The sequence below is a fragment of the Oncorhynchus keta genome, chromosome 27, assembly GCF_023373465.1.
Source record: "Oncorhynchus keta strain PuntledgeMale-10-30-2019 chromosome 27, Oket_V2, whole genome shotgun sequence".
Classification (NCBI taxonomy): Eukaryota; Metazoa; Chordata; class Actinopteri; order Salmoniformes; family Salmonidae; genus Oncorhynchus; species Oncorhynchus keta.
The window spans coordinates 45668453-45681395 of record NC_068447.1 but is presented as its reverse complement, the minus strand read 5'-3'; the positions used below and the strand labels follow the sequence as shown (position 1 = coordinate 45681395).

Sequence of the window (12943 nt, the reverse complement as noted above, 5' to 3'; positions counted from 1 at the left end):
GCTGTTATGAGCTTGTTTTGATTACATAAATGCTTAAAAGTTCACAAAAAGTTGTGTTAGCTGATGAAGATTGTCTCATAGAACAAAATGTATATCTCCTAAGCACGTGTTTATCACAGATCTTATTTACCACAGACCTTTATCCCCCCACAAACCCATTCATGTTTTGGCCAACGTGCCATGACGGAGTGAGCCTCTGTTAATACCAAAAAAAGACGACATTACTATTGCTCTCTGTTCAGCTGCCTAGCAATCCGTTTATTAAAACTTTCAAAAAAATATGCTGATTACCAAAAATAAGAGGAGGCAAAAACATTTTTTTAAAGACCTTGTATTTTGAAGACAAGTAGTGCTTACAAAGGTTTTCTATTTTCAGTAAAGACATTGACAGTCCGGTTCAGATTGACATATATACAGTTGGTACAAAATCTACCCCTGACCGACCACACAGTCCCACAGCCCCCCAAGTGACACTTATTTATTTTTTTAAATGTAAAAGGTGAAGCTGGTCACATGCACAACCGTCATCTTCCCCATATGGGTTTGCCACCTTCTCAAAGGAGACTGTTAAAAAAAAACACACGCACACAGACCGAAGTAGATTGTTCTTCCCTCGGCTCCATCTTAACCGATGGGCAGACAGACAGACGGAGTCCGGGGTTCCGTCGTTAGTATTCTGCCCCCAGGCAGCTCCCACAGTGGGATTCACTGCCACACACCCAAACATCACCATCCGTCCACCCCTCCTATCGATGAAGGCCAGGGGCGTGCTGGAGGAATCGAGGACACCCTGCAGACAAAGGACCGGGCTCTGGAAGAATGGCTTTAAGTGCTCCGGCAGTTTTCGAACCGCTGCCGACGCAGCAACCGAAAATTCTAGGCTCAGCAGTATTTTTCTTCATAGAAGTATCTCCCCTTCGTATTCATGGCCTGTGGAACCTACAGAAGGAAAGGGGGAAGAGTGAGGGGGAGGAAGAGTCATGAGCGCAGAAGGTGCCTTTGTAATCCCTCCACTTATTATTACAGCTATTCATCAATCTTGTGAGGCTATTTTTAGCACGGCTATGTGCACCGGGGGAGTGGGGTTGCTGTCTCCCTAGATCATTGGTACAAATCGACTGGAGGACATTTGTTTACCACACACACTTAATTGGGGACAGACAGCATTTGTAATTTCTCTTGCCAATATCAGGCCGCGGGGAAGGTAAGCAAGGACTCCCCTCCTCCTCTTTTACGCATCTATCTTTAGCTCTGTGGACCTTTTCTAGACAGGCAAGAGGAGCTAAAAATAGAGTCAGCCGCAGCCAAGAATAGAAGCAAGCACAGAACACACACTGACCTCGTAAGGTGCTTGCTCGAGGCATGCACCTCCATCTCAGTGCTTTTGAACTCGTTCAGCTCTTTTCGGATAGCCGCCTGCAGAGGAAGAAAACGAGCGTTAGACTAGAGAGCATCCTTAAGCAGAGGCTTACCACGCACCCATCGACCCTCGCACGCATCGACCCACAGTCTGCAAAACTCAGCACGGAGAGAGTAGTAAACAAAAGAAAGATGACAACAACAAGGTCTTAGCCACAAGGACATAGTCTGAGATATGGAGTGAGAAAAAAAGCTGAAGCTAGCTAGAAAACAGTGAGACATTCTGGCTCTATGGGGGAGGTAGCCAAGGCAATAAATTGGACATGTACATCACAAAATGCTCAAAAAGGGTATGTGCCAGTCAATTTACCATTTGAGTGGGGAATCATTAATTTTGTGTGGAATGTGAAATATGGGAGATGTAGTCGAAGGATCCTTGTTTTTGACATGGTTGACATTCTCACATACACACACACACACCTTGTCAGCTGCCGAAAGCCTGGTCCAGGGCTTGTCTGCTCTCCTGTCATAATCTTGAGCTTTGGCCACCTCGACATAATCGCTGAAGCGGATGAGAATCTTTCGGTCCCGTAGTTCGTCGACTGTGGGCCGCTGATTGAGCTGAAATACACAATGGTCTGAAATTCCTGTATTCATCTGTGGTTTTGGCATCATAATGCTGCTCTCATAAAAGTAATAGTAGGCTTATACAAGATTTTTTGGGACATAAATTTGTATGTCTTATTATGTTCTTCTCCAGAGCACTTCCAAAAACAAAGATACAACTAGTGTACAGCATGAAATAAATAGTGTATAGCATGAAATAAAGTATAAAAACAGAACAAGTACTTCAGTCAGGAGTAATGGGATGTCTGCATAGTGTACCTTACTGTTAGTGTACTATTACATTGCCAATAATAACAATAAATTAATAATAATACATAGTAACTAAGTAGTGTAATAAAAAAGTGTAACATACCTTTCTGTTGAGCCTCTGTTTGATTTCCCTCCTCTCCTCTTGTTCGGTCTGGTCATTTCTCTCTTTAAACCAATGAGAATAATACAATTAGTGATAGACAACGACACCGATAAGAACACTTGAGGTTTCAACTGATTTTCATCAATTGTCCCCCTAATCCACATGTCAGTGATGTCACTGTTTGACCCTAAACCTTATCTATGAGTGAATGATTATGAAATCAATACCAGTGTCCCACTGTGTTTGACTGTAGACACCGCTTCAGATATTACAAATAAAGTCTAATCTATGGGGATATATATGTATATTTGAACCATTTAAACATAATTCTTGGTCTAAATGTAAATCTTGTTTCACTCAGGGTCAGATCCAAATTCGCATAGAATCTCGAAATGAAAACGCTTATGTAAGAGAAACACAACGCTAGATAGAGCCTGCCCAAAATAATATGTGCTGTTGGGCAGTTTTCTAAACGAATTTCTCAACATCATGTCACGTTACAGTGTGTATGTTGGAAAACAATGTGTGCTCATCCTTTCCCTCTCCTGAATTTTGCACGAGTGAATGTGTGTATCATAATATCATGTATGTATTGTCCACCTTGGTAGAGTCATCTAGGACCTGCGCATGAATTTCAGATTACTCATTGAAAAGAAAGATAAAAAGAGCAGAAATGTAAGTAAAAAGGCAGTTTTACAACTCACGTTTCAGAATATTCCGGCTTTCCAACTCCTCAACGTTCGGCCTCTGGCTGAGTCTCCTGCGAAAAAATACCAGAACCACGTTCTGAACCATTTTCAATTCAAGCTAGGTCAACATCAAATAAGTAGACTTTTAAACCAAGTTCGCCTATCATTCTCCTCAATGTAGTCGTTCTATTGGGGAACACCTTGTTTTTCCATCTCGCGTCTAAACCTCGACTATGATGCTTTACTAGAGGCGCCCCCCACATCTGGAATACACACAGACGCGCGATGTCTTTGTATTTCACGTTTTACCGCTGTTGAAACCTCTGGCTGTCTTAACTTATTGTCTCAAATCGTGTATTATCAGAGAGACGAAGAGCAAACACTAGGTCTACTGTCGTCTGCTGTTGCATGTGCAGCTGCGCGCTTCACTGTCATCCATTGCAGTCTACTCCACACAAACAGGCAGCTCCCTTCTTGAACTGAGTCGTGATGCGCTACTCAGGCGAACCTCCCCCTTTCCCGACTGAATGTGTAATTTGCTATCGGGAGGAGGTGCATAACGAGATTCCCACTCAAGTTATCCACGATCACTCAGACAACATTTCTCAGTTTCACAAAGTTGCTTCTATTGTTCAAATGCTTTCGTTTCAAATGGTAAAATTAGGTTACAATTCGCCTTTATTTATTATCTTGACTCACCTATCTAAATGTGTATAATCCTGATATGGGTAGCTAGCTACAACACATCTATAGGCCTAACTCAAACTGATTACAACACGGTATATACGTTTTTTCTTAAAATATAATAAAAATGATAGGATACTAATAAGATGGTCCCCGGGTCATACAAATAAGCAACTCAAAATAATGACTAATTCATGTTTGCTTAAACCTCACCATCAAAGCTTCAAACAGTCCACAAAAACCAAATGCCCGTGACTTTAGAGTCACCTGTGCATGTGAGCATTTCAAAGACTTTGATATCAATAATAGATAGGGCTCAGCCCTCAGTGCATGTGGCAAACTCACCGCCCAAAAGATAAAGGTAGCGAGACAGAGTGCACCACACAACCTCACAGCATGTCTCGCCCCCGACCAACTTCAAACCTCAATTCCAGAGCTCTGAGTGAGGACCAAAGTCAGGTCACACACCTTGAAGTCGCACGCGCTGAACTCGCCACTGACGTGCCACAGCTGGGTATTGTGGCAGTAGTGCCCATTGCCCTCCCACACTGCTGCTCTTTCCCTCTGAAGAGGTGATCAATTTGCTGGAGCCCTAACAGTTATAGGCAACTTATATACGTACCAAATGCATACAATGAAATGCAAATACAGAAAAATCATGCTTGTATTCAAGACCATGTATTTAATAATAATACTATTATGACAAGACGACTAAACGAAATCAATGTTATTACATTTAGTAATCATTGTACTGTTTGTCTTAGGGTTTGATCATAAGAGTTGGATGATGACATTGAACAGCATAAAGAATACAATGGCTTCAATTGTAAAATGGTATAGAATCAGCTTGACCTGTGGGAAAAGTTATGCTGAAGTACTAAAATTTGCACAGAAGAACATTTATTTCTTAACGTTCTCTGGACTATTTGTGAACATTCCCAATCTCATTTTGGAAACGTTCCTAGAACATTTCCAAAATGTAAATTAAATGTAACCATGTTTGAACTTTTAGGAAACGTTCTGTTGAAATACCAAGATTCTGTATATTTTTTTTATCAAGTTCCTTAAATGTGCTGGGAATGTTCCAAAGCCAAGCAACTATCCTGCACCTTTCCGAGAAAGTTGTGGGAAGGTTGTATGCAAAATAACCATAGGACAACCACGCTCCACCAAGCTCTAAGAAACATGGTTCTCAGAATGTTATGTGCTAGATGGGTATTACTCAAATTGTCTATATATGTCAATATGTAAAGCATTGCTTGTGCATGGAGAGAACAGGATAGACAGCCTTGAGTGGGTGGTTGCAATAGGCATTCGCTTCCTTTTCTCCTTCAGCCACAAATTGGCAGCCAAAAGAAGGCAGCCAGACTGCAGCGAGCAGTCACAATAAACCAGCTCTCCACAAAACACACCTCTTGCTGGCCCGGAGTCTGGTCGAGCGGATAATGCTCTTGCCTCCGAAACCATACACTTCCCCTGTAGTGGGGATCCCGGTTCTATTGAGGCATGAACTCTACACATTTCTGTCTCCCTTCTTCTGCTCCTATCCTGTCATAAAAAAAAAAGAATGAGTTCGAGATTACGCTGTTCTTTAAAATGGAAAAAAAACAATCTCCTGCATTCTGGCTTACTGTAACTGTATTGCCCTTCCCCCACCATTCCTCCTCACATAACTCCTCAATAACACACATTTGGGGAGGAGTGGGGAGGCGGAGAGATGGGAGTGCACCGTGATGTATTATTCAATAGTCTCCAAGCTAAGAATAGCACCGGCGAAGCGCCGCCACAGCAGAAGTGGCAGGCAGAGAGCAGAGTGCTATAGATGGAAAGGTCATATCACTCTGAGACAACGGACAGGCAAGGTGTCATTATCCCAGTGAGAAGCTAGGACAGCATCTTTTCTTCTTCTTTTTATCTGGCTGGCGGTTTCTCCGACGTGGCTCAGAAAAAGACGTTTCAATCTAAGCTAGCAGTCATCTTGGGAGATCTGAGCCCGGAGTTATAGACTATTTTGTCATTCATTAAGAGTACCCTTGGGAAATAGGCTTTTACTCCTCCATTAAGCTTCCCTCTTCTCCACCATCTTTAGGGCTAAATATAGTTGGGCTTTCCCCTCTCTGAAAAAGCGCAGTGTAACCAAAATATGGAGCATGCACGACAAACGGGCATACACGGCATACAGCGCAACCTGACAGAGCTTGAGAGGATCTGCAGAGAAGATAGGGAGAAACTCCCCAAATACAGGTGTGCCAAGCTTGTAGCGTCATAGCCAATAAGACTCGATGCTATAATCTCTGTCAAAGGTGCTTCAACAAAGTACCTGAGAAAAGGGTCTGAATACTTACGCAAATGTAATATTTAAGTTATTTAAGAAAAACCTGTTTTTGCTTTGTCATTATGGGGTATTATTGTGTGTAGGTTGATGAGGGTAAAAAAACAATTGAATGAATTTTAGAAAAAGGCTGTAACGTGACAAAATGTGGAAAAAGTCCAAGGGGTCTGAATACTTTCCGTATGCACTGTACGCACTAATGGCACCACCGAAAGAAGGAATAAGCAGCTCAGGACCTCAACAAAATGTCTACACTGGTGTGGGAATCGGAACGTTTACCATTTACAGTGGACCTTTTCATATGTGGTCTCTTTTTTGTCTGGAGGTAACAGTGGCTAGAAAATGGGAGCACAAATTGCAATATAGTAGGATAATCCTACTATGCCTGCCCCTTCCCCCTTACCTTTCAATGTTTGCTGATTTCAGTAGTCTGGATAGGTAGGAGCAATGTAGTGGTGGAGCTTTCACCACATTGCTCCTGTGAGTTATCTTCCACAGTGATCCCTCAGGACTCTAAGTCTTGGTCCTGGAGGCCCACTGTGTATGCAGGTTTCAGTTTCAACCAAACAATCACATAATGACCAGGCTTAATTCAACGGTCAAAACTAAGACATTTAGGGGGAGGAATGTTAGATGTATAGCGGTCCCCTGAATTTTGTTCAACAGTTCATCTCAATGGGCCTAATTCAGTACATATTGCCTACAGGACACATGGTTGTTCTCCAAGACCAGGATTTGGTGACAGTTCTTTACACACACAAGACAGAATTTTGCAGAAGCAAATGGCAGTGCACATGACCATTGAGCAGTGAGCAAAAATAACTATAATATTTCAAATAGACAGGAAAGCATATTAATCGACGGAAGTTCCAGATACAACTTGCAATTGCATTGTGTGCATCGAATACATCCATTTAAATAAAAAATAAAAAATGGCTTTATGCGCAGATTGGTGGTCTTTTGTGTGACTAGCCTACAATGGTGCTCTCAATGTGACCTTCTCCCCAGACAGCTCCACATCTCACTCCCATGCGAGAAGAACCCCCTGTCTTCACAGAGCACACTGCCTGGGGCCTGTGGCTCTTACGCAAGCCGGAGTCATGCTGCTTTGCTCTGACCTTTTACATAAGGTGTTTGTTTGCAGCTGGTAGTGAATTGTTTTTGTTGTCCAGTGACAATATTACACTTTGAGGACCCTGTGGTCCGAGCGGGAACTAAGAATAGCCTGAGGTTGATCGTTTCCATGGGTCTGACTGTTAAATCTTTTTCTTGAAGATGAGTAGCACTCAACTGTGAGTTGTTACATGGCTGGTTACATAACATGATGGTGTACCCCTCGCTTGACAAAATGGTGATGAGCAACACAGCAGTTATAGTTCTCACATTCTGTCCTCGTACCAAAATGTTGTGTTTTTCCGCAAATAAGAAACCATACAGTACGAGAACGTTCTCTAAATGCTTTTGTTTAGAGAAGTGTGATGTATCTACATCCATAGTGTCCCGCTGGCCTGTACATAGCTAAGACTGTTACTGGAAGTTCGAATTCTAATAACCTCCTCTGAGGGAATGTCTTGTGTGTGGTTGGCACATACAGTAAACCAAAACAGTACACAAACACAAATGAGGCAAAAGAAAACAGGAAATTCAGGATTCCTGATTTCTTATCTTTAACTCTCCAGGAACATTCTTGAAATCAAAGATGTTTTGCTCTTGAGAAGGAATCTGGGTATTTCACCACCATAGTGAACCACGTTCTAATTGTATAACTCAGGTCCACAAATGAACCACATTTCGAGTTTGCAGGATCTTACTCCAATTGGTGATGAAATCTCTCTTCCTCCACTAGGGATTGGTTTGGTCAAGACCTTGATTAGTTCAATCAGCTGGTTTAGCACCTGGCCGCTGTAAAATTAATCCAACACAATAGAGCGACTGATCCGGGATCAGGATTGGCCGAGTCCAAGCATCAATTCCAAAGTATGTACAAAACAATGTCAGATTGACTGACGGACGCAAATCAAGTCAATGCAAGCCAAGGAGGTAATCCTCCTAGATCAGATCGTCTTTCTCACCTCCACTCTAAACCCTCCACTGTTCAACATTACATAACCACTACCATTAAGTTGACATTTTCATCCCTTCCTAACACTCATTGTTCACCGTTCAGACTCTCCACTCATGGACATTCATAGGTGAAAAATCTGTCAATGTGCCCATGAGCAAGGCACTTAACCCTATTTCCTCCTGTTAGTCGCTCTGGAATTGACTGTATTTATATTGACATTCATATGCAATCAATATCAATGGTGTGGTCTTATGTCCCGAAAGAGCCTTCAGGTTAATGTCTTCCATCCAGACCTGGGTTCAAGAACTATTTTAAATCATTTTTCAAATACTTTATTTGTGATTACTAGTAGAATAGTTCCAGACCTGCAAACCCTGCCCATATGGCAGGCATTTTAAAGATTTCAAATAGTATTTGAACCCAGGTCTGCTTACATACATTCTAGGGCCGCCCAACTCAACTGGCGGACCGTGGTCCAGACCCGGACCCAAAGAACCGGACAACATTGCATTTTGTCATATAAAACTCAATCCATTGTTTCTAGACAGCTTTTTTTTTTATAAATCAACCGGACGCAGTGGGCCTCTAACTCAGCAACCTCTTTTTCTCACTCTCTCTTTCTCCCGAAGCAACACCCGTCTCTACTAGTGCCCCGTCTAATCCAATCGAGTGGTTATATGCAAATACAAGAGGCCGCGTTTTACCCAATCACATTAATCCAAATATCCTCTGCGGAACCTTGGGACAAGCAGGCGGAAATAAACAGAAAGATTTAACCACGGTTCAACTGTAAATATCACAGACAGGAGCTTAGATACCTTTATCTTTCTTAATATGGCTTGTTAAAAAAAAAAGTTTACTGACAACCGTATATTCAAAGACGAGTGGACGGAACAGTATTCATTCTCCCCGCAACTAGCACAAAACCAATGTGCCTGATATGCAGTGAGTCCGTAGCTCTCGTGAAAAGTGCCAATGTTAAACGCGATTATGGCACCAGGCATAATAAATTCGATCAGACGTATCCCCTTGAACACGGAGGTGAGAACAAACAACTCAAATCCCAATATGAGAAGTCCACTAAAGTCCTTGTCAATTCCCTTACAGCCCAACAACGTGCAATGGGGTGTTCACTGAGGATAGTTTGGGTTTGGGGAAAAGGAAACATAATTCAGACGCTGAGATGGTAAAAGAATGCGCATGTGTGAAGTTGCTGACACCTTGCTTTAAGGTAAACAAAAATATGACCTCGAGGAAAGATCAAACAGATCCCACTGTCAGATTCCACAGCAACGAGGAGAACTGAAATATTAGCTGAAGATTTAACTTCACAGGTTGTTGAGGCCATTCAGAATGCACCATGCATTTCATTAGCTGTGGATGAATCAACAGATAACACTGATAATGTCCCGTTTCTGGTGTTTGTCAGATTTTATAACGAAACAAAGAAGGAATTCTGTGAGGAGCTGTTGGGCTTAACACATCTGGAAGCACACACACGGGAGAGGATATCCATGAGGTCATCAAAGGGAAGTTGACAAAAAGGGGGAGAGATTTAAATCTGTTTTAATTTAAGGGGCTTTATGGGAAACATGTTTACATTGCCAAAGCAAGTGAAACGGATAATAAACAAAAGTGAAATAAACAATAAAACATTAACAGTAAACATTACACTGACAAACGTTCCAAAAGAATAAAGACATTTCAAATGTCATATTATGTCTATATACAGTGTTATAATGATGTGCTAATTAAAGTACAAAGGGAAAGTAAAAAAACACAAATATAGGTTGTATTTACAATGGTGTTTTTTTCTTCACTGGTTGTCCTTTTCTTGTGGCAACAGGTCGCAAATCTTGCTGCTGTGATTGCACACTGGTATTTCACCCAATAGAAATGGGAGTTTATCTAAATTGGATTTGTTTTCAAATTCTCTGTGGGTCTGTGTAATCTGACGGAAGTATGTGTCTCTGATATGGTCATACATTTGGCGGCTCAATTTCCACCTCATTTTGTGGGCAGTGTGCACATAGCCTGTCTTCTCTTGAGAGCCAGGTCTGTCTTCAGCGGCCTTTCTCAATAGCAAGGCTATGCTCACTGAGTCTGTACATAGTCAAGGATTTCATTAATTTTGTGTCAGTCACAGTGGTCAGGTATTCTGCCACTGTGTACTCTCTGTTTAGGGCCAAATAGCATTCTAGTTTGCTCTGTTTTTTTGTAAATTATTTTCAATGTGTCAAGTAACAGAATTCTATTTGGCCCTAAATAGAGAGTACACAGTGGCAGAGCCCCAGGACCAGCTTGCTTAGGGGTCTCTTCTCCCGGTTAATCTCTTTGTAGAATTTAACGTCTCTTTTCTGGATTTTGATAACTGGTGGGTATTGGCCTAATTCTGCTCTTCATGCATTATTTGGTGTTTTACATTGTACACTGTGGATATTTTTGCAGAATTCTGAATGCAGAGTATCAATTTGGTGTTTTTCTCATTTTGTGAATTCTTGGTTGGTGAGTTGACTCCAGACCTCACAACCATAAAGGGCTTCTGGTTTCTATAACTGATTCAAGTATTTAGCCCGCCTGACTAGCATCACTACTCTGGACGGTTCTGACCTAGAATACGTGGACAACTACAAATACCTAGGTGTCTGGCTAGACTGTAAACTCTCTTTCCAGACTCATATCAAACATCTCCAATCCAAAATCAAATCTAGAATCGGCTTCCTATATCGCAAAACAAAGCCTCCTTCACTCACGCCGCCAAACTTACCCTAGTAAAACTGAATATCCTACTGATCCTCGACTTCGGCGATGTCACATACAAAATAGCTTCCAATACTCCACTCAGCTAATTGGATGTAGTCTATCACAGTGCCATCCGCTTTGTTACCAAAGCGCCTTATACCACCCACCACTGCGACCTGTATGCTCTAGTCGGCTAGCCCTCGCTACATATTCGTCGCCAGACCCACTGGCTCCAGGTCATCAATAAGTCTATGCTAGGTAAAGCCTTATCTCAGCTCACTGGTCACGATAACAACACCCATCCGTAGCACGTGCTCCAGCAGGTATATCTCACTGGTCATCCCCAAAGCCAACACCTCCTTTGGCTGCCTTTCCTTCCAGTTCTCTGCTGCCAGTGACTTGAACGAATCGCTGAAGCTGGAGACTTACATTTCCCTCACTAACTTTAAACATTGGCTATTTGAGCAGCTAACCGGTCGCTGCAACTGTACATAGTCCATCTGTAAATAGACCACCCAATCTACCTACCTCATCCCCATATTGGTTTTATTTACTTTGCTGCTCTTTTGCACACCAGTATCATTACTTACACACCATCATCTGCTAATCATCATCTGCTCATCTATCACTACAGTGTTAATCTGCTAAATTGTAATTACTTTGCTACTATGGCCTATTTATTGCCTTACCTCCTCATGCCATTTGCACACACTGTATATAGACTTTCCTTTTTCTATTGTGTTATTGACTGTGCGCTTGTTTATTCCATGTGTAACACTGCGTTGTTGTTTGTGTCGCACTGCTTTGCTTTATCTTGGCCAGAGTGACTTATACATGAATATTGCATGGCCCACAGTGACGTTCTGTGCATTAAGATTATTATTTTTGTTCAACTTTTTTTTTTTTTTACGTTGTTCTTCAGAAAACATGCACTTTATTTCATTTAAACGTTTTGTTCCTCAGCAATGTTGATGCAATTTTGCACATGTTTACATTTGAAAGAAATTGTAATTCATTCAAATTCTTAGTCTCATTTAATGTACATTTTATATAACAACATGTTTCCTAAGTCCTAGATGACTATGTTTGCTACTACGCTGTACCACAGTGCTGATAAAGGACAATATCCATCCGTACCTTTGCCATCTAGGGAATTTGGGTCACTGGACCTTCTCAATTATTAGTACCCCTGTTCTAGGGTAGGAAAGATGTTGAAGGGGAAGAGATGTCATAGAGGTCGGCCTACAGGATGTGATCTAGATGGGATTTTTCTCAATTGGCCTTTTCGGCCTTCCTTGTTCCTTGCCTCCTTCCCAACCATATTGGACAAGAAGATCCAAGGTCCCTTTCCTTGGACCTTCTTCTCCAATGCCTTTTGAGAAAAAGGGGTGACGAGATGATGTGAGGTGTTATGGAAAGATTAAGTGAGAAAGGAGTGGGTGAGGAGAGAAGATGACTACTTACTTGGCGAGTTTCATCTCGATCTGCTGGCGTATATCCTGACGCTCCTGTTCGGTCCGTGCCGGGAAGATATTCCGGTCTTCCAGCTCCTCCTTGCTGGGCCGATTCCGAAGTTTCACCGTCAACAGCTCCTTCCTTAGCCTGCGAGGTAGTGTACCTGCACACACACACACAAACGACATCAGTGATCACTTCAAGATCACTCTCACAAAAAAAGAAACCTAACCTAAAATGTTCACACGCAACTTAAACCTTATTGTAAATCATGTGGACCTCTCAAGTTTAGTCCATAATGCCCAACAACAAAAAAACAAGCTTTTTACATTTGTCAGATTAAAACTGCTGTGTCTGCCATTTGTGTCTGTCTGTTTTCCCCCAAAAAAGTTTAACACAGGAGTTAGAAAGTTAAAAAAATTCAAGTCTATTTTTGAATTGTTAAAACGGTTGGAAAAGTCGGAAGTTTACATACACTTATGTTGGAGTCATTAAAACTCGTTTTTCAACCACTCCACAAATTTCTTGTTATACTATAGTTTTGGCAAGTCGGTTAGGACATCTACTTTGTGCATGACACAAGTCATTTTTCCAACAATTGTTTACAAACAGATTATTTCACTTATAAGTCACTGTAT

At 41.7% G+C, this 12943-nt stretch overlaps 1 protein-coding gene across 5 annotated transcripts in view; it reads right to left on the bottom strand.

Moving 5' to 3' along the window:
* Positions 1-491: 491 nt before the first annotated feature.
* LOC118360195 (phosphatase and actin regulator 3-like) overlaps positions 492-12943 on the bottom strand; it is a 58307-nt gene continuing 45855 nt past the window's right edge. For all 5 annotated transcript variants that reach the window (XM_035739438.2, XM_052482551.1, XM_052482552.1 and 2 more), the window contains exons 7-12: positions 12315-12468; positions 3043-3098; positions 2339-2400; positions 1840-1980; positions 1340-1416; positions 492-939 (exon numbers count right to left, since the gene is read on the bottom strand). In XM_035739438.2, coding sequence (XP_035595331.1) covers positions 924-939; positions 1340-1416; positions 1840-1980; positions 2339-2400; positions 3043-3098; positions 12315-12468 — 506 coding nt within the window. In that variant the 3' untranslated portion in view covers positions 492-923. The remainder of the gene's footprint in view (positions 940-1339; positions 1417-1839; positions 1981-2338; positions 2401-3042; positions 3099-12314; positions 12469-12943) is intronic.